The 27890-nt window shown below is 41.5% G+C and overlaps 2 protein-coding genes across 4 annotated transcripts in view; one reads left to right on the plus strand and one right to left on the minus strand.

The window, feature by feature from the left end:
- Positions 1 to 674, minus strand: part of afg1lb (AFG1 like ATPase b) — a 48181-nt gene extending 47507 nt beyond the window's left edge. For both annotated transcript variants that reach the window (XR_016495437.1, XM_021600699.3), the window contains exon 1: positions 210 to 674. Coding sequence is in view for 1 of the 2 variants with exons in the window: in XM_021600699.3 (XP_021456374.2) it covers positions 210 to 312 (103 nt within the window). In the remaining variant the exon portion in view is untranslated. The remainder of the gene's footprint in view (positions 1 to 209) is intronic.
- Positions 630 to 27804, plus strand: snx3 (sorting nexin 3). Of its 2 annotated transcripts, none has more exons than XM_021600700.3 (5): positions 630 to 1186; positions 1490 to 1728; positions 24296 to 24391; positions 24546 to 24670; positions 26783 to 27804. In XM_021600700.3, the coding sequence occupies exons 2-5, from the start codon at positions 1567 to 1569 to the stop codon at positions 26886 to 26888; spliced, it is 489 nt and encodes a 162-aa protein (XP_021456375.1). In that variant the 5' UTR covers positions 630 to 1186; positions 1490 to 1566; the 3' UTR covers positions 26889 to 27804. The 2 variants fall into 2 exon arrangements, with proteins under 2 accessions (XP_021456375.1, XP_090089172.1); XM_090233046.1 differs by having other exon boundaries at positions 654 to 1271.
- The last annotated feature ends 86 nt before the right edge of the window (positions 27805 to 27890 follow it).

Below are 27890 nucleotides of genomic sequence, written 5' to 3' on the forward strand. Positions count from 1 at the left end.
TAAATGGGAGTGTATCAAAGACTAAGAGGCTAGCTAGTTAGCCCTTAATGTACTGTAATGCACACCAAATCAACGTGCTAACAGGCTACAGCTAGCAATTTACGTTAGCTAATGTTATGCAAGTTATCTAACTGTAAGCTTGGACAACAGTATCAATCCTCTGAATGATCCCCAACTGAAACATTTGGACAACATGTAGAATCTCTCACCTTTTGCAATGCTGCTCGTGGAAAACCAAATGTTGTTTTGAGTGTGTTTTATTAAATATCTACCTAAACATCTTGTCGCCAAAGACGACGTGTAGGCCGCCATCTTGATTCAATGGAGAGAAACTTTATTTATAATCATCTATAATCACCAGAACAGTTATGACACAAGTCATTTTCTTCTTTGTAATAAACTACGTTATGGGCGCGTTATAAAGCCAATCAAGATGTTTAACATTTTATGTCTTGTAAAGTATATTTTTGTATACGTAGCTATTTTGTTGAATTTGTGAGGAAGGAAATGCAACACTTTACACGGCTAATTTAACTCTGACTTGATAATATTTCTGATAGTATAGTACAATTATCAGCCAATTAAATGTGAATGCGCTGAGACATCAGGACTACGTTCAGTACGTTTTTACGTTCTGGAGCGTTCAATTGAGCGGAAAGAACCAGTTGAAAAACGGAGAGTGGTTGGGTTGTGGGTTGAGGAACGCTCTCAGCATGGCCATTTCCCTTTAAATACGTAACTTATTGCTTCAAGCCACACCTCGCGCACCCACCAAACGTTTATTCAATAACGTTTTGTGGCAACATGTCGTTCAGTATAATCTGTTCCGCAACGTAGCAAAAGTTCAAGAGAACTGGACGCACCTCTATTGTAAATGTATGGCGCTTTCACGACAACTGGGAACTAAGAAAAAATCGAGGTCAAATCATAATGTGATCAGGTCGGAGCTCTAGAAAGATGCCCGAGTTCTCAACATGGAATTCCGAGTTGGATGACCATTCAAAACAATTTTATCCCTGGAGCTAGTTTTTTTCCCGAGCTCCCAGTTGTCCTGAGTACGCTGAAGTTTGAAATCGGAGATTTCCGAGTTCCCCGTTTTTTTACGCGCCAAAGACACACGGAAGCTGCCAAGTGTCAGCTGCTCCTCAGCTGATCGGAAGTGGAGCGAGCAACCCCAAACGAAAGGGTTAGTGCTATCCGGAATCCTTGGGACGTTCCTACACTAAGCCCTACTACCCTTACCACTTTAAATGATGTCAACTTCAATGGGGGTAGGGACGTGCTAGACCCTGGTATTAATGTCTATGTGTAGACACTTGCCGTGACCCCACTCTCGGAGGGTGTCTCAGGAAGAGTTAGGATATATGCTAAACATTTTTTTTAAATATACTATTCATACATGCGTATTAATACACACTTGTACATGTTTGAAATAGGAAAAATATAAGCACCCACCCATTTATTAATATAATAATTATTATTATTATAGGGGACGTCCCAAGGATCCAGAATAACACGGACCCAAACGGCAGGGCGATTGCGGCTAACCAAGCTAGTGGGGGAGAAATGGCTGATACCATAGCTGATACAAGGAGGCTATTCTCCAAGCCTCAGAACTTGAACGACGCGTATGGACCCCCAAGTAACTTTCTAGAGATTGATGTGAGCAACCCTGAAACGATCGGTGTCGGGAGGACCAGGTTTACCACGTATGAAATAAGACTGAAGGTGAGCATACAAGATAGCTAATAAAATAAATAGGCAAACCATTAGCTTGCTCTTTAGGGCAGTGGACCTGGTCAACTTGATAAAGGGGATTGAGTTTAATTAGGGTTACACTAAGAAAGAGACCAGTCAGATGTAGATAATATTCGAACAGTCAAATCGGTTAACTAGCTTTTAGCCACGGAGTAGGTAGGTAGTTAGCTTGTTAGTAGCTATAACAGTTAGACGGCGGATTTCGTTTTTTTTTTTTAACTAACATACTTGGCATTTAACCAATTCAGCTGTGTATTAAAAATATTAAACTATTTCTGGCGAGGTTATCAAAGCATTGTTGATACAATATTATTTAAATGGGCCTCCAGTTTTGGTCGATAGCCTAGCCAGGTAGCTAGCTAACTGTTAGCTTCTCTGACTTCAGGAATGTGAAGTCAATGGAAAGTTACAAATATGTTGTTGCCAGTGGGTCTTGTTTGGTGTCCTGTTTGCAAGAGCCTCATGGCCATGGAGCCATATAACTAACTAGCTAGTTTGTATTGTCTTTAACGAATTAATTGTTTTACAAACCGTTAACATATCCTTGTTGTGTTCCAGCCACACCCCTGTCATAGAGTGTAAATGGTAGATAAATTAATGAGTTTGGGACTACCAGGTTCAATCTGCATTTTTTGTCTAAATTGAGTAATTGGCATAGCTTTGTTCTGTTCAATGTTCTTTACCTATATAATAGTACTCGAACTACCCCAATTCATGTTAAGTTCAAAATAATATAATATAGAAATTGCTGACACCATTCAAACCAATAAGGGTCCTGAACTTTAAAGCCAATTGTCCTAGAATCATCTTTTTGCAGATAGAACATTATAGTCCCAAGCTCTCGATTTGTCACACACCAACAGAAGCAGAGAGCTCAACAAGGGTGTATTTTAACACAATAAAATGGTATTTCATGCTAAGTCTCTACCCAAAAGCAGAGCTTGGAGACCAGCTCCCTCACTCAAGAAATGTTGCCTCTCTATGCCTCTACTCAGATATTGAGCAATACAGATGAGTCCAGTGTTTTTCTCTCCCCCTCTCTTATTAGTCATAGCAATACTTTTCCAGTAAAGGGACTCTCTGTGTAAAATGCAGTTCTATGACATTTTTGGTGTACTGAAACTACTGGCCAGCTTCTCTGGATTGAAGACAGGATGTTGAGCCAGGCTCAGCATCAGCGAGCCCCACAGTCTACTTACCCATGCATTTCCTTTCTGCTCTGCTGGGGTGGAGAGGTGGGGGCTGGGGGGTTAAACAGTACAGATGCATGTCCTCACAAAGCTAGACCTCCTTGCTTCCCTCTGGTGGGGAGAGGATTGGACGGGAGGAATCGAGGAAGTACCTTTGAGATTCACCTCTGGTCTCATCCATATTTATAAACTACTATGGAGAGTGAAAGTCAGTTATCAACAACTGTTTAACCCTCAAATCAGTTGCTATTGATTGCTTGTAAGGAAAAAGTTACTCAACGTGTCATCATGACAATAAAGATTGACAGACTTAATGCATGGGGTATAACACAATTTTAAAACCTGTCTGGAGCTTGTTCAAATGTTATATGAAAGCTAAAAGGTACCAACTCAATACCAGTTACCAACACAACACTTTTTAAGGCTGCTTAAAAGGCTCTAGTTTTCATCCTCTACTTTTGTGCTATTTGTTCCACACCACTATTTCCAACACAGAGTGCATTATACAAAACAAATTACCAGAATTATTGCATTTGAAGCAGTACATCAAGAGCTAAGCATGTTATCACCGTACCACTGTCAACCCTGTGATTGTCTGGGCTGTCTCTCGTTGTTTTCAGTAGCGTGGTGGTTTAGCGCAGCATGGCCCTATAGTATTTATAGCTTCCCCCTACCTAGAGAAGCCCGTCTGCGGGCATTAGAGCTGAATATAAGGCTACTGTACTTGATTAGCGTGTAATAATTAGCATATGCGTGTAATCAGCATTTATTGTGCGCCTCATGGCCCTCTGTGACCCTGCTTTGCATAAGAGCCAGGGATAAGAGGAGCATCCCTCACTTCTCAACAAACGTGGTGTCAACTTTGCTTCGCTTCTCTCCTCTTTCCTTTCTTCTCCCTTTCTTTGGAAGTGTTTTACTCCTGTTTCTAAAGGCATTTAGACTATACCAAAAGGTCTGCCTGGTACCTTGGCCAGCTTGGAATGCTTTGCAGTGTTGCTTGTGTTTCGGGTTCTCTCACCGCTTAGCTATAATATTTTCCCCCCTGTATTTATGCAATGAAATGTTAGTAGATCAACCCCCCCAGTCCCTCTCGTCATCCCAAATCCCCCCCCCCCCATCCCATGGCAGTGAGAGCCCGTACGGCCGTACTGAGAGTCTTCTTAATCCCCTCATTGATAGGGGAGAAGAATGAATCAGGCTGGTTTGTGGAGAGGGGAAGGCTTCATCCCCGTCCTCGTATGGGCTCCCCCACCTACTCCCACCCCCCTGGGGAGGCCACAAAAGCACCCCCTCGCTCTCCATCCACCATAGCCCTGCATCTCCAACGTCCCTCGCCCAGCCTAGTCCAGAGAGTAGTCACCTTAGTCCACGAGGACTCTCAAATCTACTCATATGACACCTGACCTTTAACAGGTGAAATGTGTGCTTTGCTTTTGTCACCTCTTCACTGCTATGCCTCCTATAGGCTACCTTCTATACTTTGGGTGTGTTCGTAAATTCAATCTGGAGTGCCAGAGTGTGCTCTGGGCATTTGTAAATTCAGAGCATTGTCAGATTGTCCGTTCGTAAATTCAGAACGTTTCGCTCTCTGAGAGGTTCAGAATGCACACTGGACGCTCTGACCAACGAGTAGGGTTGAGCCGAGCGTTCTGACCTCACAACGGCAGTCAAGCACCCAAACTAACTGGCTAACGTTGGCTAGCTTGCTAGCTACTTCCAGACACAAATGAGATTACACTTCATTTTACTCGCCCCTGCAGAGCTAGTTAGGCAGTTTTATGTTATCCAGAGCGTTGGTGACTGTAACTGTGCTGCTGGCAGCAAATTAATTACGCTTTTTTACCGACGGTTACTGACACCTGCCATATTGAACAGGTGTTGAGCGTTCGTAAATTCATCAGTTATTCTGCGCTCTGGCACACTCAGATGAGAGTGCTCTGAAATCAGAGTAGATGGCCTGAGTGTATTTTGGAACGCACCCTTTGAGTTCCTGTTTCTTTGGTTCCTACTACTCCTTCTGTCCCCACTTCAGTATCTATAGTAACTGTTGCACAACTCTTTCAGACAAGTAGTATTATACCTTAATCATGCAATGGTTTGGTAGTATGTTAATTTCTGTGATATTACGGTGTTAGCTGATATGGTCCTATTAAACATTTTCATGGTCAGTGCAGAGGTCATTTTATGGTCACTCGTGTGACATTTCATGGTGAAAGGTGACGTTAGGGTCCCTGTGAGAGAAAGTGTGACCAGTCAATTGTTTAGGCCTAATTGATTGAATATCAGAAACTGCGTTGTGTGTTGCAGATGGTGAGTTTCTCTGCTAAAACCAGCATCATGTCCTCAAGGTAACCTAGAATTCACGTGTGCAGACTTGTAAACCTGAAAATGTGGTCTTGTGTAAAATAATAGAATGTTGTCTTTGGTCTTTCCGTTTGTCATTTGTTATATTTAAACTGTGTCTTCTGCTAATAATATACTGTTCAAATAAGCCCCCTGATAATAGAAGGCTATTGCTAACATATTGGATAGCCTAATTGGTAGTTCACTTTCATGGGCTTTAGTTCAGGGTATTTTTTTACGTGTCTTGAATGTTGAGGAGATGCTCTCTTCACAGTCCTAATGTCTCTCAATGATTCAGTTTGATGTGAGGGTGAGAGGACTTTTCTCTCGCGCTCTCAACAGAGTAGTGTATGTTTTTGAACTCGGGAAAATGGGGGGAAAGCTTTACCACCAACATTAGACCTTGCCTTTGGTAGCCTCCATCTCCCCCTTCAGAGAGCACACAGAAGAGCGTGGACTTTGGGATCTCACTTTGTTTATGGACAGACAGGAGCATATAAAAAGGCCTCTTACTACAGCTCTCTCTCTCTTCCATTCCTCCACCTCTCCACTCCCATAGCCTCCCCCACTTTCTTTCTCTCTTCCATTTGGGGGGGAAAAACATTTGGTCATTAATAAAATAGGGAGGGGTGGGGGTGGAGGGGCCTTGTCAGGCACAGTCAAGTATAATCCAAACTCTACACCATCCTCTCTGACAACTATTTTAATGGAAATGGGGAACATATTGTATCAAGGCTACCATATCCTACTTGAAATGACAGTATCAAAAGTGGGAGTTGATACTATGGCAACAAAGCAGCTTTCTGCCAGCTAGGCGAGTTGGAGAGAGTCGAGGGAAGGCTGTAGGGGCGAGAGAGGGAAAGTGCACAGGGGAAACGACAGAGAGGGGGAGACCCACGGCCCCAACGCCATTGTTCTCTCCTCGTTCCCTTTTAGAATATGATGCGATGAGATGGTATTGTGCTGCCATTTTTCATACTTTTTATTTTTGAAAGGGAGAGCTAGGGGAGGGTAAGAAGGGGGCAGGGGGGGTTAGGGATGCGGCACTCTCGAACTTGACTTAATCCATCCTGCTAAAAGCTAATGCATAGGCGGCCTTGAACCATTTTCACAGGAGAGGGGTGACCTTTCTCTTGAGGGGTTTGGGCTCTTTTCTCCCCCAAGTCTTTAATGAGCTATGGTATTGTCTCTTCCTACACATGATGTTTCACATGCATTTCTAATGCAGCGGTGGGTTACTCAAGGGTTTCTATTCCTGCGATGTGAAAGCTTTTAGTAGGCCACTGGCTCAGTGAAGTGTAGTTGGAAGTTGGGTATTTTTGTGTTGTTTATGAAATGGACCCTGTGCACTCACTTGCTTAGGCTTACGTTTCTCTCGCTCTGCCTTGCTTTGTCTGTCGCGCTTTGTCTGTCGCGCTTTCCCTCTCTCGCTTTCTCGCTCTCTGTCTGTATGAAGCATAACCTAATCACCATAGTCTAGGCTGTTCATGGAAAGACTACTTATACGATGTTATAGCAGTAACTCAAACTTTAATCACTTTGTTACATTATCCTTTCTGTTGTAATTCATTCTTATCTTGTCTAACTGCTCAGGTCCAGCTAGGTATTGTATTTCAAAATGCATTGTCATTGTGATTATTCAAAATGAGCATGGTACAGGAAACTGCCAAAATAAAGTAAACACCAACTTAATATGGCGTTGGGACACCACGAGTCAGAACAGCTTCAATGCACCTTGGCATAGATTCTACAAGTGTCTAATTCTATTGGAGGGATGCAGCACCGTTCTTCCATGTGAAATTCCATCATTTGGCGTTTTGTTGTTGGTGGTTCCGCTCCAGAATCTCCCACAAGTGTTCAATTGGGTTGATTTCTGGTGACTGAGACGGCCATGTGGTTTACGTTGACTTCCCATATTCTGTTTTCTCAGTTTTCAGGGGCTTCGTTAGAGTTCAGAAATCTGCATTTTCAAAACGCAGACCGTCAAAAAATCTGCATTTTATACCATTTCACCTGTGTTTTACATTGAAAGTCAAGTTTTTTTTGCTTCAATAGAGTCGTCAGGTAGCTATAGTTTTCCTTCATAGAAAATACATTAGTGCAACACATTCGGCAGAAAATAGCTTTAATTTTTTTTATCAGATGACAACACAAATGCAACGCTATTTGGCTAGCATACACACAAATACATTTGTTTACAATAAAAAAGCAACGTATTTCTGGCAAACTATGCATGGTCATCATATTTCGAATGTTTATCATATAAATGTAGTCAGGTACATTTCCTAATGTTTTGCTTGAAGTTAATCTTGCATTTAACTGGAGAAAAGTAGGCTACACTGAGAAACATACCGGAGAAATGTAGCGCCACATCAGTCAGAGCGCCATGCGTGAACTCTCATCCGAGTGGAGAAGTGCAGCTGAAGCACAAAGTTTGTTTGTCTGCTGAGCAGAAATTTTAAATAAGAAGCATTTTAGATCTGAGCTTACAAAACGCAGGAACATATTTGTTATGCATTTTTCTTTTCTCTGAAAAACAGAATTCTGCGTTAATACAACTCCTGGTTTTGTTTTTCCAGGTTTTCGCTCTGAGAAACATTTTTTTTTTAATTTTTTTTTTTTTAAATAGAAAAATAACCAAATTGGGTGTTCTCAGTCCGCAACTGTGTTAAAACTAGAGGTCGACCGATTATGATTTTCCAACGCCGATACCGATTATTGGAGGACCAAAAAAGCCGATACCGATAACCTCTTGAAGCTAGGGGGCACTATTTTTATGTTTGGAAAATTACGTTCCCAAAGTAAACGGCCTATTTCTCAGGACCATATGCTAGAATATGTATATAATTGACAGATTAGGATAGAAAACACTCTAAAGTTTCCAAAACTGTCAAAATATTGTCTGTGAGTATAACACAACTGATATTGCAGGCGAAACCCTGAGGAAAATCCAATCAGGAAGTGCCTCTTATTTTGAAACCCTTCTGTTCCTATGCATGCCTATCCTCCATTTTTAAAGAGATATCAACCAGATTCCTTTTTCTATGGCTTCCCTAAGGTGTCAACAGTCTTTAGACATAGTTTCAGGCTTTTATTTTGAAAAATTAGCGTGAAAAATCACATTGCGTAAGTGGATAGGTGGGGGCTCTCAGAGTGAGTTTTTGCGCTACAGAGTAAAGCGGCCATTGTTCCTCCCGCTGTTATTGAAAAACCTACACACTCGGTTGATATATTATCGAATATATATTTTAAAATCTACCTGAGGAATGATTATAAAAAACGTTTGACATGTTTCTGTGGACATTATGGAGACTATTTGGAATTTCCGTCTGCGTTGTCATGACCACTCTTTCCTGTGGATTTCTGAACATAACGCGACAAACAAACGTCGGTATTTTGGGTATAAAAATAATATTTATGGAACAAAAGGAACATTTGTTGTGTAGCTGGGAGTCTCGTGAGTGAAAACACCCGAAGATCATCAAATGTAAACGGTTAATTTGATTGATTTTCGTGACCACGCTTCCTGATGCTAAGTGTACATAATGCTATGTTAGGCTATCGATAAACTTACACAAACGCTTGGATTGCTTTCGCTGTAAAGCATCATTTCAAAATCTGAGACAGATCGATTAACAAAAGGCTAAGCTGTGTTTTGTAATATTGCACTTGTGATTTCATGAATATCTATTTTTTTTAGTAATATTATTTGACTGTTGCGCTATGCTATTCAGCGGTTGCTGACAAATTATCCGCGACAGGGATGGGTAGCGTCAAGAATTTAATCGGACGATTTTTAAAAAAAAGTTTTATTTGTAATAATGACAATTACAACAATACTGAATGAACACTTATTTTAACTTAATATAAAACATCAATAAAATAAATTGAGCCTCAAATAAATAATGAAACATGTTCAATTTGGTTTAAATAATGCAAAAACAAAGTGTTGGAGAAGAAAGTAATGTGTGCCATATAAAAATATGTGCAAAAGTAAATAAACTAACATTTAAGTTCCTTGCTCAGAACATGAGAACATATGGAAGTTGGTGGTTCCTTTTAACATGAGACTTCAATATTCCCAGGTAAGAAGTTTTAGGTTGTAGTTATTATAGGAATTATAGGACTATTTCTCTTTATACCATTTGTATTTCATATACCTTTGACTATTGGATGTTCTTATAGGCACTATAGTATTGCCAGTGTAACAGTATAGCTTCTGTCCCCCTCCTCGCCCCTACCTGGGCTCGAACCAGGAACACATCGACAACAGCCACACTCGAAGCATCGTTACCCATCGCTCCACAAAAGCCGCGGGGAATAACTACTCCAAATCGAAAAGCGAGTGACGTTTGAAACAGTATTAGCCCACACTCAGCTAACTAGCTAGCCATTTCACATTGGTTACACCAGCCATTAGGCTGATAAGCTTGAAGTCATAAACAGTGCTGTGCTTGCGAAGAACTGCTGGCAAAACACACGAAAGTGCTGTTTGAATGAATGATTACGGGCCTGCTGCTGCTCAGTCAGACTGCTCTATCAAATCAGACTTGATAATAACATAATAACACACAGAAATAAGAGCCTTTGGTCATTAATACGATCGAATCCGGAAACTATAATTTTGAAAACAAAACGTTTATTATTTCAGTGAAATACGGAACCGTTTGGTATTTTATCTAACGGGTGGCATCCCTAAGTCTAAATATTCTTGATACATTGCACAACCTTCAATGTATTTCATAATTACGTAAAGTTCTGGCAAATTAGTTTGCAATGAGCCAGGCAGCCCAAACTGTTGCATATACCCTGACTCTGCGTGCAATGAACGCAAGATAAATTACACAATTTCACCTGGTTAATATTGTCTGCTAAACTGGATTAGTAGTTATAACTAGTGATTTATGATTGATTGGTTTTTATAAGATAAGTTTAATGCTAGCTAGCAATTTACCTTGGCTTCTACTGCATTCGCGTAACAGGCAGGCTACTCGTGGAGTGCAATGGTTAGAGCGTTGGACTAGTTAACTGTGCGGTTGCAAGATTGAAACCCCTGAGCTGACAAGGTGAAAATCTGTCATTCTGCCCCTGAACAAGGCTGCCCCTGAACCCACAGTTCCTAGGCAGTCGTTGAAAATAAGAATGTGTTCTTAACTGACTTGCCTTGTTAAATAAAAGGTATAAAAAATAACATTTTATTTTTTTTATCGGAAATCGGCGCCCAAAAATACAGGCCATTCCGATTTAATCGGTCGACCTCTAGTTTAAACCACATCAGGAGACCACGTTTTGAGGTAAAAATCTAAGACATTTAGCATTTTGGTTGGAGTTACCATTTAAAGAGCCAGTGAGCATGCTTATTGGCTAGTGTGTTTCTAAAAATTAGATTTCGGTCTTGTTTCCTCAACGATTCCGCATTTGGTGAATGATGTTTGTCCTCAACACTAGATGCAGAAGCCCATTTCAATTCCTCAAAATATGTAATGAATTTTGCCCTAGAATGTGTTAGTTTCATAATTTTACATCAAAGGTCTTTGGTGCAGTATTTCACAAGTAAAGAAAAATGTGCAACGTGTTGTCATATGTTAACAAAGTCAGAGCTGCTGGACAGGTGTGTCTCACTGGCTATGCTATTGGATTAAGAGCAATCACCGCAGATGGGCTCCTGAGTGGTGCTGTGGTCTATGGCACTACATCTCAGTGCCAGAGGCTTCACTACAGACACCCTGGTTCGAATCCAGGCTGTATCGCAGCCTGCCGTCATTGGGAGACCCATAGGGCGGCACACAATTGGCCCAGGGTCATCTGGGTTTGGCCGGTGTAGGCCGTCATTGTAAATAAGAATTTGTTCTCAACTGACTTGCCCCTAACTGACCCCTAAAGGTTAAATACATTTAAAAAATGTTCACCTCATGTTAGTGGGTAAATGGACATCGTCAAATCAAAACCTTAATTTATGGCTGTTCCAAGCTCCGTCGTAGACGACACTGACTTATTACCAAAATGATACACATTATACACATTATTGATTGTTTTTTATAAGATAAGTTTAATGCTAGCTAGCAATTTACCTTTAATGCTAGCTAGCAATTATACACATTTTGACTCATCAGTTATTCATGACTCACATCGTTGCCACATAAGCAGTTTTCAACGGGATATGTTGCTTTTTAATTCAAGTGAGCACGCAACACCAGCCAAAGACATTATTTGGTTAGTGGTGTTTCTGTAGTGCTTATGTGATTTCAGAGTTTGCAAAACAATTGGCCACTGGATTGTTGCAAATAAACATGATATCCTTCTGCCAGGTTACTTTGTAGTTAGCATTTTAATTGACAAGATTTTTGGGAAAGCCAGCAGACGGTTATCATTAGCATTATCGCTGACGGCGACACAAAGTGAAGACGAGACCGGAAATATGAGCGCACCACACACAAACGTTCCTGTGGGGGGCGTTCCTGTGCCGTTCCTGTGCCGTTTCAGAAAGTTGCAGGAATGCATTTTGTCCATCTTTTGTTATTAACTTGGGCACATTAATTGTAAACCTTTATAAATTGAACCTTTATTTAACTAGGCAAGTCAGTTAACTGCCTTGTTCAGGGGCAGAACGTAGGATTTTTACCTTGTCAGCTCGGGGATTTGATCTTGCAACCTTTCGGTTACTAGTCCAACGGTCTAACCACTAGGCTACCTTCCGCTTCAAAATAAATTTTTAGAATAAGTTCAATACATTTACTTGATTTCCTACTAAGTTCAATACATTTACTTGATTTCCTACTAAGTTCAATACATTTACTTGATTTCCTACTAAGTTCAATACATTTACTTGATTTCCTACTAAGTTCAATACATTTACTTGATTTCCTACTAAGTTCAATACATTTACTTGATTTCCTACTAAGTTCAATACATTTACTTGATTTCCTACTAAGTTCAATACATTTACTTGATTTCCTACTAAGTTCAATACATTTACTTGATTTCCTACTAAGTTCAATACATTTACTTGATTTCCTACTAAGTTCAATACATTTACTTGATTTCCTACTAAGTTCAATACATTTACTTGATTTCCTACTAAGTTCAATACATTTACTTGATTTCCTACTAAGTTCAATACATTTACTTGATTTCCTACTAAGTTCAATACATTTACTTGATTTCCTACTAAGTTCAATACATTTACTTGATTTCCTACTAAGTTCAATACATTTACTTGATTTCCTACTAAGTTCAATACATTTACTTGATTTCCTACTAAGTTCAATACATTTTCGAACATTGTTGTATTCCTTTTTAATGTCTGCATTCTGTTTTCTTGCACCCTATAGAAGGCTTATGACACCCCCCCCCCCCCTCCTATTACTCACCCCTATCCCACCACTGATCTGTGATAGTGAGAGAAACAAAGTGTGCTTTTTGAATAACTAAAGAAATAAAGGTAGGCTTCGATTGAACTAAAGACATTATGGGTTTGGGGGTGGTCCAGGGTGTCTCAATCAATACCTTATTCCGTAACCTGAGTCATACACACACCACGCCCTCAGCCCCCACCCGAACCACACCCCCCAGCCCCAACCTACAGCCAGGTGTGGAGAGGACAGAAACCTGATCTTTGACTTGTAGAGCTCCCACGCACTGCCTCTTTACATGGGGAGTGGTGTTCTTCGTGTTTGTATGTGTGAAATTAGAAGTGTTTGTATGAGACCGAAAAGTGTGGGCGAGCTGACTACTCACCTTTCACCTGACTTGTCCTCTCTTCCTCTCCTCTCACCGTTAACGCCAATCTCTTAATCATAGGTTGCGATGGGGTGGTGATTGAAAGCGCAGGTGACTTTCATTTTCTCTCTCTTTTGTCCTGAGCATTGAGGTCCAGGCAGGGGTGTGGACCAGCAAGCCCAAGATTGAACATTTGGAAAGTGTAGTTTGAGTGAACCCGAATTCTCCAAAAGTTAAGTGTGTGTGTGTTGTGCAGCTTGTTTGAGAGTTTTCTAACTCTATCACCTGTTTCTCCACACACATAGTTCTGCTCGTGTGTGTTTTGTGTGGGAGCGTCGGGACTGGGCCTGATGGGATTAGCATCTCGGCGGTGGCAGATTACCTGTAACCATGATCTGTTGTCGTGGGGATTAACTTCCCAGTGTTCCGTGAAGCGTTCCGTGCTGTGAGGTACCAGAACACTGGGGGACAGCCCACTGAGAGGGAAGGCCGTGGCTACAGCTGAGGGGCTCTTAAAGCTAGGCTAATCCCCTTCTGTGACCTGAGAGGAAGGAGGGGGTGGCTGACAACCTCACCTGGAGACAGAAGGGAAGGAAATAAGAGGAGAGAGAATGGCTGGGTAGACAAACGAGAGAGGACATACAACTACAGAAAGAAAAAGGGGGTAAGGAGAGGTGAAGGATGGGAAAGAAAGGTGTAACTAGAGAGAAACATTCCTTCAGTTCTCTGTGTAGTGGTCTATACCTTTTTCCCTCACCTTGTTCTTTGTCCTCCATTATCAACTGTCAGAAGAACCCCAACATGAGGCAAAATCTTATTTTTCAGCCACTTTTAATACTTGTTCTGATATTACCATATGACTTCATTGTAGTTTTTTGTGGTAATAAAAAAAAATAGCAATTGTTATTTGATAACTTGAATTTATTATTTTCAAATCCTTCCAAAATAATTATCTCTTCTACCTCATCAATGTAGAGTAGAAAAATCCATAATTTTAGAGGTAGGGCAAAAAGAGAGGAGCAGGCAGAGAAGAGAGGACAGAAGACAAGAGGAGAGTACGGTTTGTGTTTTTCCCAGTGAAAAGACTCAAGAGGGGTCTCAAGGGCAAAACAGTGACTTATTATAGGAGAGGGAAAATATGAAGAGGAGGGGACGGGGGGAGTGAGAGCGAGGGAGACCATGAGAACGAAAAGGCCACTTCTGCTCTTCTTTCTTAATTAGTCCCCCATAGTCCATATAGCCCCCCCCCCATCCCAACCATTTATTCATCTATTTACTCAGCGTGCCAGCTACCTATCCATCTCTTTATCACACTCTGACACACTCCTTCGTTCTCCTGCTCATCGATCAGTCTGCCACTGCTCACACACATCGCCCTGCATTCATCCATCCAACAGCTCAATGGTTTCTGCTCTTGTGGCTCTCCATGAATTCTGACCTTCTGCGATTGCTGTCTGTCTATGGGGAAATGTTCTTTTTCTCTCCAGGTTGTGTATTGTGGCTGGGATGGCCGCAGGATGCTGCTGTCATGACAGGTGAAGAGCTTTGGCATTGTGTTCTAATGTGCTGCTGTACGCTTCAGTGGTGTATGTCAATGCCGAAACATTTCATGAAATGTAATCTCCAGTGCTCATTAACTAGCACTACGCACTCTCTCTCTGTCTTTCTCTCAGCTCGTCCAAAGTGCATCAGACCTTGGTGAGCCCTGTAAGAGCAAACTTTTATTCTTCAGTCCTCAATACAGGATTTCAATTTCCAATTGAATTTTCTATTTGTATGGCTCTTTTAACAAAGTCATTTGCCACAGAGTACCTAACACAAGGCTAGGCCCAAACGGCACAATGGCAAGCCTGTGTCATTCACGCTGCATCTACTCTTCATAGCCAGTGTGTGGTGCGTGTCTCTGGGACAAAATGGCTGCTGTGTAGCACTTGGTTTACTACACATTAGTGGTGGAAGGGTTGATGGTACCATAGTGTGTTGTGAGACCTATTGAAAATTAGATTTTGTAAACCCCAGTCTAGTATCAATATCATCACCGGGTTTTCCCCAAAGAATGTAAGAAGGTGCTGTGTCTGACGCCTTGACTTTTTCCACATTTTGTTATTTTACAGCCTTATTCTAAAATGGATTAAATAAACAAATAAAAATCCTCAGCAATCTACACACACTACTCCATAATGACAAAGCAAAAACAGGTTTTTAGAAATTGTTGCAAATTTCTAAATAATAAAAAACATACATTATTTACATAGGCATTCAGAACCTTTGCTATGAGACTCGAAATTGAGCTTGGGTGCATCCTGTTTCCAATGATCATCCTTGAGATGTTTCTACAACTTGATTGGAGTATACCTGTGGTAAATTCAGTTGATTGAACATGATTTGGAAAGGCACACAGCTGTCTACATGAGGTCCCACAGTTGACAGTGCATGTCAGAGCAAAAACCAAGCCATGAGGTCGAAGGAATTGTCCGTAGCGCACCCGAGACAGGATTGTGTCGAGACACAGATCTGGGAAAGAGTACCAGAATATCTGCAGCATTGAAGGTCCCCAAGAACACATTGGTCTCAATCATTCTTCAATGGAAGAAGTTGGGAGCCACCAAGACTCTTCCTAGAGCTGGCCACCCAGCCAAACTGAGCAGTATTGTGTGTAGGTTTAGAATAAGGCTGTAATGTAACAAAATGTGGAAAAGGGGAAGGGGTCTGAATACTCTGAATGCACTCTATGTATATACAGTTGAAGTCGGAGGTTTGCATACACTTAGGTTGGAGTCATTAAAAGTTGTTTTTCAACCACTCCACAATTTTTTTGTTAAACTATCATTTTGGCAAGTCTACTTTGCATGACCCAAGTAATTTTCCAACAATTGTTTACAGACAGATTATTTCACTTATAACTTGTATCACAATTCCAGTGGGTCAGAAGTTTACATACAGTAAGTTGACTGTGCCTTTAAACAGCTTGGAAAATTCCAGAAAATTGTCATGGCTTTAGAAGCTTCTGATAGGCTAATTGACATAATTTGAGTCAATTGGTGGTGTCCCTGTGGCTGTATTTCAAGGCATACCTTCAAACTCAGTACTTCTTTGCTTGACATCATGAGAAAATCAAAAGAAATCAGCCAAGGCCTCAGAAAAAATTGTAGACCTCCACAAGTCTGGGAATTGCTCCCAATGATGAACCAAACGCATGAAGGTACCACGTTCATCTGTACAATTAATAGTACACAAGTATAAGCACCATGGGACCACGCAGCCGTCATACCGCTCAGGATGGAGACGTGTTCTGTCTCCTAGAGATAAATGTACTTTGGTGCAAAAAGTGCAAATCAATCCCAGAACAACAGCAAAGGACCTTGTGAAGATGCTGGAGGAAACGGGTATAAAAGTATCTATATCCACAGTAAAACGAGTCCTATATTGACATAACCTGAAAGGCCACTCAGCAAGGAAGAAGCCACTGCTCAAAAACCACCATAAAAAAGCCAGACTACGGTTTGCAACTGCACATGGGGACAAATATCGTACTTTTTGGAGAATTGTCCTTTGGTCTGATGAAACAAAAATAGAACTGTTTGGCCGTTGTTATGTTTGGAGGAGAAGGGGGGAGGCTTGCAAGCTGAAGAACACCATCCCAACTGAAGCACGGGGGTGGCAGCATCATGTTGTGGGGTGCTTTGCTGCAGAAGGGACTGGTGAATTTCACAAAATAGATGGCATCATAAGTTAGGAAAAATATGTGGATATATTGAAGCAACATCTCAAGACATCAGTCAGGAAGTTAAAGCTTGATCTTTAAAGGGTCTTCCAAATGGACAATGACCCCAAGCGTACTTCCAAAGTTGTGGCAAAATGGCTTAAGGACAACAGTCAAGGTATTGGCGTGACCATCACAAAGCCCTGACCTCAATCCCATAGAACATTTGTGGGCAGAACTGAAAAGGTGTGTGCGAGCAAGGAGGCCTACAAGTTTGGACACAAGTCATTCAAGGGTTTTTCTTTATTTTTACTATTGTCTACATTGTAGAATAATAGTGAAGACATCAAAACTATGAAATAACACCGTATGGAATCATGTAGTAACCAAAAGTGTTTAACAAATGCATTTATTTATATTCTTCAACGTAGCCACCCTTTGCCTTGACAGTTTTGCACACCCTTGATGTTCTCTCAACCAGCTTCACCTAGAATGCTTTTCCAACGGTCTTGAAGGAGTTCCCACATATGCTGAGCATTTGTTGGCTGCTTTTCCTTCACTCTGCGGTCCAACTCATCCCAAACCATCTCAATTGGGTTGAGTATTTGTGGAGGCCAGGTCTTCTGATGCAGCACTCCATCACTCTCCTTTTTGGTAAAATAGCCCTTATACAGCCTGGAGGTGTGTTGGGTCATTGTCCTGTTGAAAAAACAAATGATAATCCCACTAAGCGCAAACCAGATGGGATGGTGTATCGCTGCAGAATTCTGTGGTAGCCATGCTGGTTAAGTGTGTCTTGAATTCTAAATAAATCACAGACGGTGTCACCATTTAAAGCACCACCTCCATGCTTCATGGTGGGAACCACACATGCAGAAATCATCTGTTCACCAACTCTCACAAAGACATGGCGGTTGGAACCAAAAGTAAAAAATTGACAGATTTCCATGGTCGAATGTCCATTGCTCATGTTTCTTGGTCTATGCAAGTCTCTTCCTATTACTGGCGTCCTTTAGTAGTGGTTTCTTTGCAGCAATTCGACCATGAAGGCCTGATAAACGCAGTCTCCTCTGAACAGTTGATGCATTTCTTTGGGCTGCCATTTCTGAGGCTTGTAACTCTAATGAACGTATCCTGTTCAGCAGAGGTAACTCTGGGTCTTCCTTTCCTGTGGTGGTCCTCATGAGAGCCAGTTTCATCATAGCTCTTGATGGTTTTCGCGACTGCACTTGAGGGAAATTTCAAAGTTCTTAAAGTTTTCCGTATTGACTGACCTTCATATCTTAAGTCACGAAAAGCAATCAAAATCTTCGGATGTTTTCACTCACGAGACTCCCAGCTACACAACAAATGTTCCTTTTGTTCCATGAAGATTATTTTTTATACCCAAAATACCAACGTTTGTTTGTCGCGTTATGTTCAGAAATCCACAGGAAAGACAGGTCACGACAACGCAAACGTATATTCCAAATAATATCCATAACGTCCACAGAAACATGTCAAACATTTTTTTTATAATCAATCCTCAAGTGGGGCAAAAAAAGTATTTAGTCAGCCACCAATTGTGCAAGTTCTCCCACTTAAAAAGATGAGAGGCCTGTAATTTTCATCATAGGTACACTTCAACCAGGACAGACAAAATGAGGAAAAAAATCCAGAAAATCACATTGTAGGATTTTTAATGAATTTATTTGCAAATTATGGTGTAAAATAAGTATTTGGTCACCTACAAACAAGCAAGATTTCTGGCTCTCACACTGTAACTTCTTCTTTAAGAGGCTCCTCTGTCCTCCACTTGTTACCTGTATTAATGACACCTGTTTGAACTTATCAGTATGAAAGACACCTGTCCACAACCTCACAGTCACACTACAAACTCCATTATGGCCAAGACCAAAGAGCTGTCAAAGGACACCAGAAACAAAATTGTAGACCTGCACCAGGCTGGGAAGACTGAATCTGCAATAGGTAAGCAGCTTGGTTTGAAGAAATCAACTGTGGGAGCAATTATTAGGAAATGGAAGACATACAAGACCACTGATAATCTTCCTCGATCTGGGGCTCCACGCAAGATCTCACCCCGTGGAGTCAAAATGATCACAAGCAAAAATCCCAGAACCACACGGGGGGACCTAGTGAATGACCTGCAGAGAGCTGGGACCAAAGTAACAAAGCCTACCATCAGTAACACACTACGCCGCCAGGGACTCAAATGCTGCAGTGCCAGACGTGTCCCCCTGCTTAAGCCAGTACATGTCCAGGCCCGTCTGAAGTTTGCTAGAGAGCATTTGGATGATCCAGAAGAAGATTGGGAGAATGTCATATGGTCAGATGAAACCAAAATATAACTTTTTGGTAAAAACTCAACTCGTCGTGTTTGGAGGACAAAGAATGCAGAGTTGCATCCAAAGAACACCATACCTACTGTGAAGCATGGGGGTGGAAACATCATGCTTTGGGGCTGTTTTTCTGCAAAGGGACCAGGACGACTGATCCGTGTAAAAGAAAGAATGAATGGGGCCATGTATCGTGAGATTTTGAGTGAAAACATCCTTCCATCAACAAGGGCATTGAAGATGAAACGTGGCTGGGTCTTTCAGCATGACAATGATCCCAAACACACCGCCCGGGCAACGAAGGAGTGGCTTCGTAAGAAGCATTTCAAGGTCCTGGAGTGGCCTAGCCAGTCTCCAGATCTCAACCCCATAGAAAATCTTTGGAGGGAGTTGAAAGTCTGTTGCCCAGCAACAGCCCCAAAACATCACTGCTCTAGAGGAGATCTGCATGGTAGAATGGGCCAAAATACCAGCAACAGTGTGTGAAAACCTTGTGAAGACTTACAGAAAATGTTTGACCTCTGTCATTGCCAACAAAGGGTATATAACAAATTATTGAGAAACTTTTGTTATTGACCAAATACTTATTTTCCACCCTAATTTGCAAATAAATTCATAAAAAATCCTACAATGTGATTTTCTGGATTGTTTTCCTCATTTGGTCTGTCATAGTTGAAGTATACCTATGATGAAAATGACAGGCCTCTCATCTTTTTAAGTGGGAGAACTTGCACAATTGGTGGCTGACTAAATACTTTTTTGCCCCACTGTATATTCGTTAATATATCAACCGAGTGTGTAGCTTTTTCAATAACAGCGGAAGAAACGATGGCCGCTTTACTCAGTTGCGCAAAAACTCGCTCTGAGAGCCCCCACCTATCCACTTATGCAATGTGATCCTTCACACTCATTTTTCAAAATAAAAGCCTGAAACTATGTCTAAAGACTGTTTACACCTTAGGGAATCCATAGAAAAAGGAGTCTGGTTGATATCCCTTTAAATGGAGGATAGGCTTGCATAGGAACAGAGAGGTTTCAAAATAAGAGTCACTTCCTGATTGGATTTTCCTCAGGCTTTCGCCTGCAATATCAGTTCTGTTATACTCACAGACAATATTTTTACAGCTTTCAAAAATGTTGTGTTTTCTATCCTAATCTGACAATTATATGCATATTCTCGTTTCTGGGGCTGAGAAATAGGCCGTTTCAAATGGGCATGTTTTTTTTTTGTTGCCAAAAACGAAAATACTGCCCCCTACACGCAAAAGGTTAAAGTAATGATGGGCTGTCATTTCTCTTTGCTTGCCATAATAGGGACTTGACAACACAACTGATTGGCTCAAACGCATTAAGAAGGAAATAAATTCCACAAGGCACACCTATTAATTTAAATGCATTCCAGGTGACTACCTCATGAAGCTGGTTGAGAGAATGCCAAGTGTGCCAAGCTGTCAAGGCAAAGGGTGGCTACTTTGAAGAATCTCAAATATAAAATATATTTTGATTTTAACACTTTTTTGGTTACTACATGATTCCATGTGTTATTTCATTAGTTTTGATGTCTTCACTCTTCTACAGTGTATGAAGAATAGTACAAATACAAATCTTGAATGAGTAGGTGTCAACTTTTGACTTTTTTTTTTTAAAGCAGACATTGACTATCCCTTTGAGCAAGGTGAAGTTTTAATTACACTCCATCCCTACAACGATACAGGTGTCCTTCCTATCTCAGTTGCCGGAGAGGAAGGAAACCGCTCAGGGATTTCACCATGAATCCAATGGTGACTTTTCTCCTATCAAAGTCATTAAACTCTGAGAATGGATCAACATTGTAGTTGCGCCACAATACTTACCTAATTGACAGAGTTAAAATGAAGCCTGTACAGAATAAACATGTTAAAAAACATGCATCGTGTTATCAATAAGGCACTAAAGTAAAACTGCACAAAATGTGTAAAATAATGAATTTTGTCCTGAATCCACAGTGTAATGTTTAGGGCAAATCCAACACATCACTGAGTACCACTCTTCATATTATCAAGCATGGTGGTGGCTGCATCATGTTAAGGGTATGCTTATCATCTGCAAGTACTAGGGAGTTTTTTATTTTTATTAATTTAATAGAGCTATGCAAGGCAAAATCCTAGAGGAAACCCTGGTTCAGTCTGCTTTCCAACAGACGATGGGAGAGACATTCACCTTTCAGCAGTACAATAACCTAAAACAAGGCTATATATACACTGCTCAAAAAAATAAAGGGAACACTAAAATAACACATCCTAGATCTGAATGAATTAAATATTCTTATTAAATACTTTTTTCTTTACATAGTTGAATGTGCTGACAACAAAATCACACAAATATCAATGGAAATCAAATGTATCAACCCATGGAGGTCTGGATTTGGAGTCACACTCAAAATTAAAGTGGAAAACCACACTACAGGCTGATCCAACTTTGATGTAATGTCCTTAAAACATGTCAAAATGAGGCTCAGTAGTGTGTGTGGCCTCCACGTGCCTGTATGACCTTCCTACAACGCCTGGGCATGCTCCTGATGAGGTGGCGGATGGTCTCCTTAGGGATCTCCTCCCAGACCTGGACTAAAGCATCCGCCAACTCTCCTGGACAGTCTGTGGTGCAACGTGGCGTTGGTGGATGGGGCGAGACATGATGTCCCAGATGTGCTCAGTTGGATTCAGGTCTGGGGAATGGGCGGGCCAGTCCATAGCATCAATGCCTTCCTCTTGCAGGAACTGCTGACACACTCCGGCCACATGAGGTCTTTCATTAGGAGGAACCCAGGGCCAACCGCACCAGCATATGGTCTCACAAGGGGTCTGAGGATCTCATCTCGGTACCTAATGGCAGTCAGGCTATCTCTGGCGAGCACATGGAGGGCTGTGCGGCCCCCCAAAGAAATGCGACCCCACACCATGACTGACCCACCGCCAAACCGGTCATGCTGGAGGATGTTGCAGGCAGCAGAACGTTCTCCACGGCATCTCCAGACTGTCACGTCTGTCACATATGCTCAGTGTGTAACTGCTTTCATCTGTGAAGAGCACAGGGCGCCAGTGGCGAATTTGCTAATCTTGGTGTTCTCTGGCAAATGCCAAACGTCCTGCACGGTGTTGGGCTGTAAGCACAACCCCCACCTGTGGACGTCGGGCCCTCATACCACCCTCATGGAGTCTGTTTCTGACCGTTTGAGCAGACACATGCACATTTGTGGCCTGCTGGAGGTCATTTTGCAGGGCTCTGGCAGTGCTCCTCCTGCTCCTCCTTGCACAAAGGCGGAGGTAGCGGTCCTGCTGCTGGGTTGTTGCCCTCCTACGGACTCCTCCACGTCTCCTGATGTACTGGCCTGTCTCCTGGGAGCGCCTCTATGCTCTGGACACTACGCTGACAGACACAGCAAACCTTCTTGCCACAGCTCGCATTGATGTGCCATCCTAGATGAGCTGCACTACCTGAGCCACTTGTGTGGGTTGTAGACTCCGTCTCATGCTACCACTAGAGTGAAAGCACTGCCAGCATTCAAAAGTGACCAAAACATCAGCCAGGAAGCATAGGAACTGAGAAGTGGTCTGTGGTCACCACCTGCAGAACCACTCCTTTATTGGGGGTCTCTTGCTAAATGCCTATAATTTCCACCTGTTGTCTATTCCATTTGCACAACAGCATGTGAAATGTATTGTCAATCAGTGTTGCTTCCTAAGTGGACAGTTTGATTTCACAGAAGTGTGATTGACTTGGAGTTACATTGTGTTGTTTAAGTGTTCCCTTTATTTTTTTGAGCAGTGTATATACACATATATATATATATATATATACACACACACACACACACACACGCACACACACACACACGCACACACACACACTGTAGTTGTTTACCAAGACTACATTGAATGTTCCTGAGTGGCCTAGCTCCAGTTTTGACTTAAATCGGCTTGAAAATCTGTCAAGACTTAAAAATGACTGTCTAGCAATGATCAACAAACAACTTCACAGAGCTTGAAGAGTTTTTAAAAAAGTGTGTAAATATTGTACTATACACGTGTGCAAAGCTCTTAGGCTTACCCAGAAAGACTCACAGCTGTGATCATTGCCAAAGATGATTCTAACATGTATTGACTCAGAGGTGTGAAGACTTATGTAAATTACATTTCTGTGCTTCATTTTCTATTGATTTTGCAAAAATGTATACAAATGTTTTCACTTTTTAATGATGGTGTGTAGAGTTTTTTTTTTTTTTTTTTATGTTTTATCTATATTGAATTCAGTCTAAGGGGTATGAATACTTTCTGAAGGCACAGTAAGGCAAAAAAAAAATCTTAAGATCGCAGGAAATGACAGTTACGGGTGTTAAATAAATGCAAAAATCTCCATGCCTCCCCAGCACTACCATATTAAAAATCCTGGGGAGAACCCTACATCATTTAGCACGGACTTATACTTCACGCGATCTACAATGCTTTAGTTCAAACTCTCCTGGGGTGTATTCGTTACGGAAACCGTTTAAGAACCAAACGGAACAGGGACGGACCTACCTGAATTTGTCCAATAAAAACTCATGTTTTACATTTGCAATAAACAGTTTCTGTTGTATATTGTTTTTCAACAGCATCGGTGTAATGAATACTCCCCTGGAGTTGTCCCTAGTGTTATTTAAACTCTTTAACTCTCTGACCTTAGTCTGTTTACCCTACAGTGCTCTGGTTCCCCTTAACCCTGCGTGCAAACAGACTCCATCACATTGTGTTACAGTAATTCTTATGCAATCACATTTTTACGTTTTAGTCATTTAGCAGACACTCTTATCCAGAGCGACTTACAGGAGCAATTAGGGGTTAAGTGACTTGCTCAAGGGCACATTGACAGATTATTATTTTCTTCTTCTTCACCTAATCATCTCAGGCATTCGAATCAACAACATTTTGGTTGCTGGTCCAATGTTCTTAACTGCTAGGCTACCTGCCGCCCCCAATCAGAATCACCCAAATCTTCAGTTTATCTTCTGTTTCTGAGACCGCATGGCAAAGCAACAAACAAGTTTGAAAAATCCAATGCATGAGAAACACAGCACATACTGCAGCCTTGTCCGGCAGTTGAGTCGCAATGGTGCGGATTGCCTCCCATTTAAAATGAAAGGACTTCTGCCGGAACGCATGCAGTTTAACGCAGTTGGTTTGCACGGGGCTTATGTATTTTATTTTTTTTATCCCCGTTTTCTCCTTTAGACCAACCTGCCCATCTTCAAGCTGAAGGAGTCTCGTGTGCGGAGAAGGTACAGCGACTTTGAGTGGCTCAGAGGGGAGCTGGAGAGAGATAGCAAGGTGAGCCATCTATGGGGGGTTTAAAGCAGTCTCGGTACACTTTAAACAGGAAAAGGGAAATCTAAAAACAGAGAAACACAACAGTAAAACCGCTAAAAGTTTTTCACTTGGTTTATGCCACTAATGTGTGTGTGTGTGTGTGTGTTGCTCTCAGGTGGTGGTCCCCCCTCTCCCCGGGAAGGCTCTGTTCAGACAGCTTCCGTTCCGAGGGGACGATGGGATATTTGACGATTCCTTCATCGAGGAGCGGAGAGCTGGGCTGGAGCAGTTCCTCAACAAGTGAGTTTACACAGTCATCCCTAGATCCTCTGCTTTCTTTCTCTGCTGTTTTGTGATATTACTACTTTTTGATTGATGTCAGGCGTGTGAGAGCGTGCATGTAGGCATGTGTGTTTGTTAAACATATCAATGTAGACACTTTCAGCTCAATCTTAACCTTAGGAGTCTATGAAACACTTAACATAAATCAGTTGATCAATTAGATTCCCTCTCTCGGTGTTGTTAACAGACTGAACACACACAGCCAGATATGTCGTCTCCCCCCTCCTTAATTCTCCTTCATAATTACCTGGTAAACGAACAAGAAGTGTGTCCCTTAGTACTTCCTACCTTCGTACATTTGTTTTATTTTAGATGTGTAATTTATGATAATTGTGTCTCAAATTACAGCAAGTGGTTTCCTGAGGCATGGTGTGTGCACCCCTGCTTATTTTTTACCCCAAGGTGTTCTCACCCCCATGTAGAGAACAATAAAAGTTAGAGTGGGACTGTAATTATTTGCTTTGATTGCAGACTTGGCTATTATCTTTGTTTCATGTGCAAATGTGGCGAATGCTACCTGTTAGAATATTAAGTATGTAAAACCATACATTGGTTTTTCAAGGGAGCTGAGAATATGTTGGTAATTAAGATTTTTTTATTTGTATTTTTCTTTCAATTAAATGCTACTGTTGATCATAGCATTGTTTAGACTTAATAGCTGCACAGTGGAATGGAGCTGGTTCGCTCTGCTGTTTTATAATCTGTGATTGAGTGCATTGTGAGAGGAAAACCCTTTTCCTGGAGGTAAACACCATTATCATTTGTAAACAACCCAGCAGAGGAGGAGAGAGCAGCACAGTGAAGTTTGGAGGGAAGTTAGTCGGCCATGTTGTTCAAAAACGAAAGGTGAGATTTGTCATCAGACTTGGGATGGAGGAGTGGGGACAGGGTCGGGTGTGATTTAGAGGCCAGGTGAGATATAGTTTAATTGAACCCTGCCAATCGATTTATTTTTATTTATTTTAGTCGGGGAGTGTTGGGAGGGGTGGGGCTCATTTAATGGCAAATGGAAGCCTCCTCAAATCCTCTGTCATTTTTCTGTTTGACCAGTACGTGAACCCTTGGTCATGCTTGGCCTTCAGAAATATTTCTCATTTTAGACTGTAGCTGAGAGTGCGTAGGATGATGAGTACTTCAGTCATGGAAAATGGGTCTATCTTTCTTTCAATGTTTTCTTTCTTTCCCCCTTATTTTCTTTTCTCTCCCTTTTACTTTGCTTCTATCCCTTACCCTCTACCTGACCTCAATGGTAATTCTTGCTCTTAATCAAATTCTCTGGCTCCAGATGTAACATGGAGACTTCATCAACTGCCAATTTAAAATAACAGTTAGTAAAGGTGCTCCCTATTCCCTCTCAATGACCATCAGACAGGTCAGTGGTCTTCCAAAATGCACCTATTCCCTCTCAATGACATCAGACAGGTCAGTGGTCTTCCAAAATGCACCTATTCCCTCTCAATGACCATCAGACAGGTCAGTGGTCTTCCAAAATGCACCTATTCCCTCTCAATGACCATCAGACAGGTCAGTGGTCTTCCAAAATGCACCTATTCCCTCTCAATGACCATCAGACATAGGTCAGTGGTCTTCCAAAATGCACCTATTCCCTCTCAATGACCATCAGACAGGTCAGTGGTCTTCCAAAATGCACCTATTCCCTCTCAATGACCATCAGACAGGTCAGTGGTCTTCCAAAATGCACCTGACCTGACCGTTTGGACATTGAAAGAAATTGAAAACAAACCTGCTGAAAATGTGGGCACATTTTGTTACCCTCCTGAAAACTTTTCAGTTTTATAAATTAGGTGAAAAGGAGACTGGAGTAGTACTTGACTGTCCAATTATGGTCAATGTCTCTCGCGGTGCGCTCTCATGGAAGCCTTATTTATGTTCCTTATGAGAACAAAGAGGAATAAGTAAGGAAGTCATTATGGTCAAGGATTGTATTGACAATTTTTCGAGAAATAAAATGTATGAACAGAATGTGTTTGTTAGCATGTACTTTGTAACCATGTCAGACAGACTGTAACAACATCTATTCATAACCTGTCTCTCCCTGTCTTGTTTCAGAGTGGCTGGTCACCCTTTGGCTCAGAACGAGCGCTGCCTGCACATGTTTCTACAGGACGAGTCTGTGGACAAGACCTATACCCCCTCCAAAATACGACAAGCCTAAGAGCAGGACCACTGCCCGGCCCACAACCCAAAGCTCTCTCTACTGCTGACGGTCCTACTCTGCTCTGACCAAAAACACTTCTATGATCTTCACTCTTTCATTTGTAATCACTTTCTTTCTGTCTTTTTATTTCCGTTTGATTAGTGATCTCATGTAATGCTCGTTTTCAACTCTCGATTGGATGAAACTAAGAAATGGTCCCGACGTAATTGTGGTTGAAAATAATTTATATATCGATTTTTTTTTTGTCTCAAAATACCACTAACTTTGGTATTTTACATTAATCTGTATTTATCAGTTAGGTATGTCTTGGATATTTTAAAGAAATATTTAAAAAAAATACCTTTCCATGTATGCAAACCTCATGTTTAAACCCCATACATTAAGCACTGTTTCCACTCAATGTCCAATTGGAATGATTGTCCTCACCGCCATAACTTTGATTTCACACACTTTGTGGATGGTCCCCTGACTCTGAAACAGTCCCTGAAAAAAACAATCCCTGAAAAAACGAGCTCAGACTGGGGGAAATATAATGACGTCAGTGATATTCTGGTCGGAGCTCTAGGTTAGTGCCAGAGATTCCGACCGGTATTTCTGTGTTGGATGACTATTAAAAAAAATAAAAAATCTATAAAATAAAAAAATCCCATTTGGCACTTGCATTCCCAGTTGTCATGAATGCACTTAAATCGGAGCTTTCCGAGTTGTCTTGTACGCACTGTCAGTGTGTACTACCGGCCAGCACTTCCCCTGTTAGTTAGCCTGTAAATGATTTTCTAATGAGAAATGCACCAGAGGGGAACCCCACAGAGTTTTTCTACCGACTGACCGTGCATGTGTGTTTATGACGTTTGTACACTGCTGTGCCATTTTGTTTATTTTGAACGTTTTTCAATAAAACAGGTCAAACGCACTCATACGCATGAGGTGGTGGTTTTCCTGAATAAAGATTTCAGTGAATTCACACACATTTTGGTCCATGCTGCTTCTGATATACAG

The sequence above is a fragment of the Oncorhynchus mykiss genome, chromosome 4, assembly GCF_057628025.1.
Source record: "Oncorhynchus mykiss isolate SJ-2025 chromosome 4, ASM5762802v1, whole genome shotgun sequence".
Taxonomy (NCBI): Eukaryota; Metazoa; Chordata; class Actinopteri; order Salmoniformes; family Salmonidae; genus Oncorhynchus; species Oncorhynchus mykiss.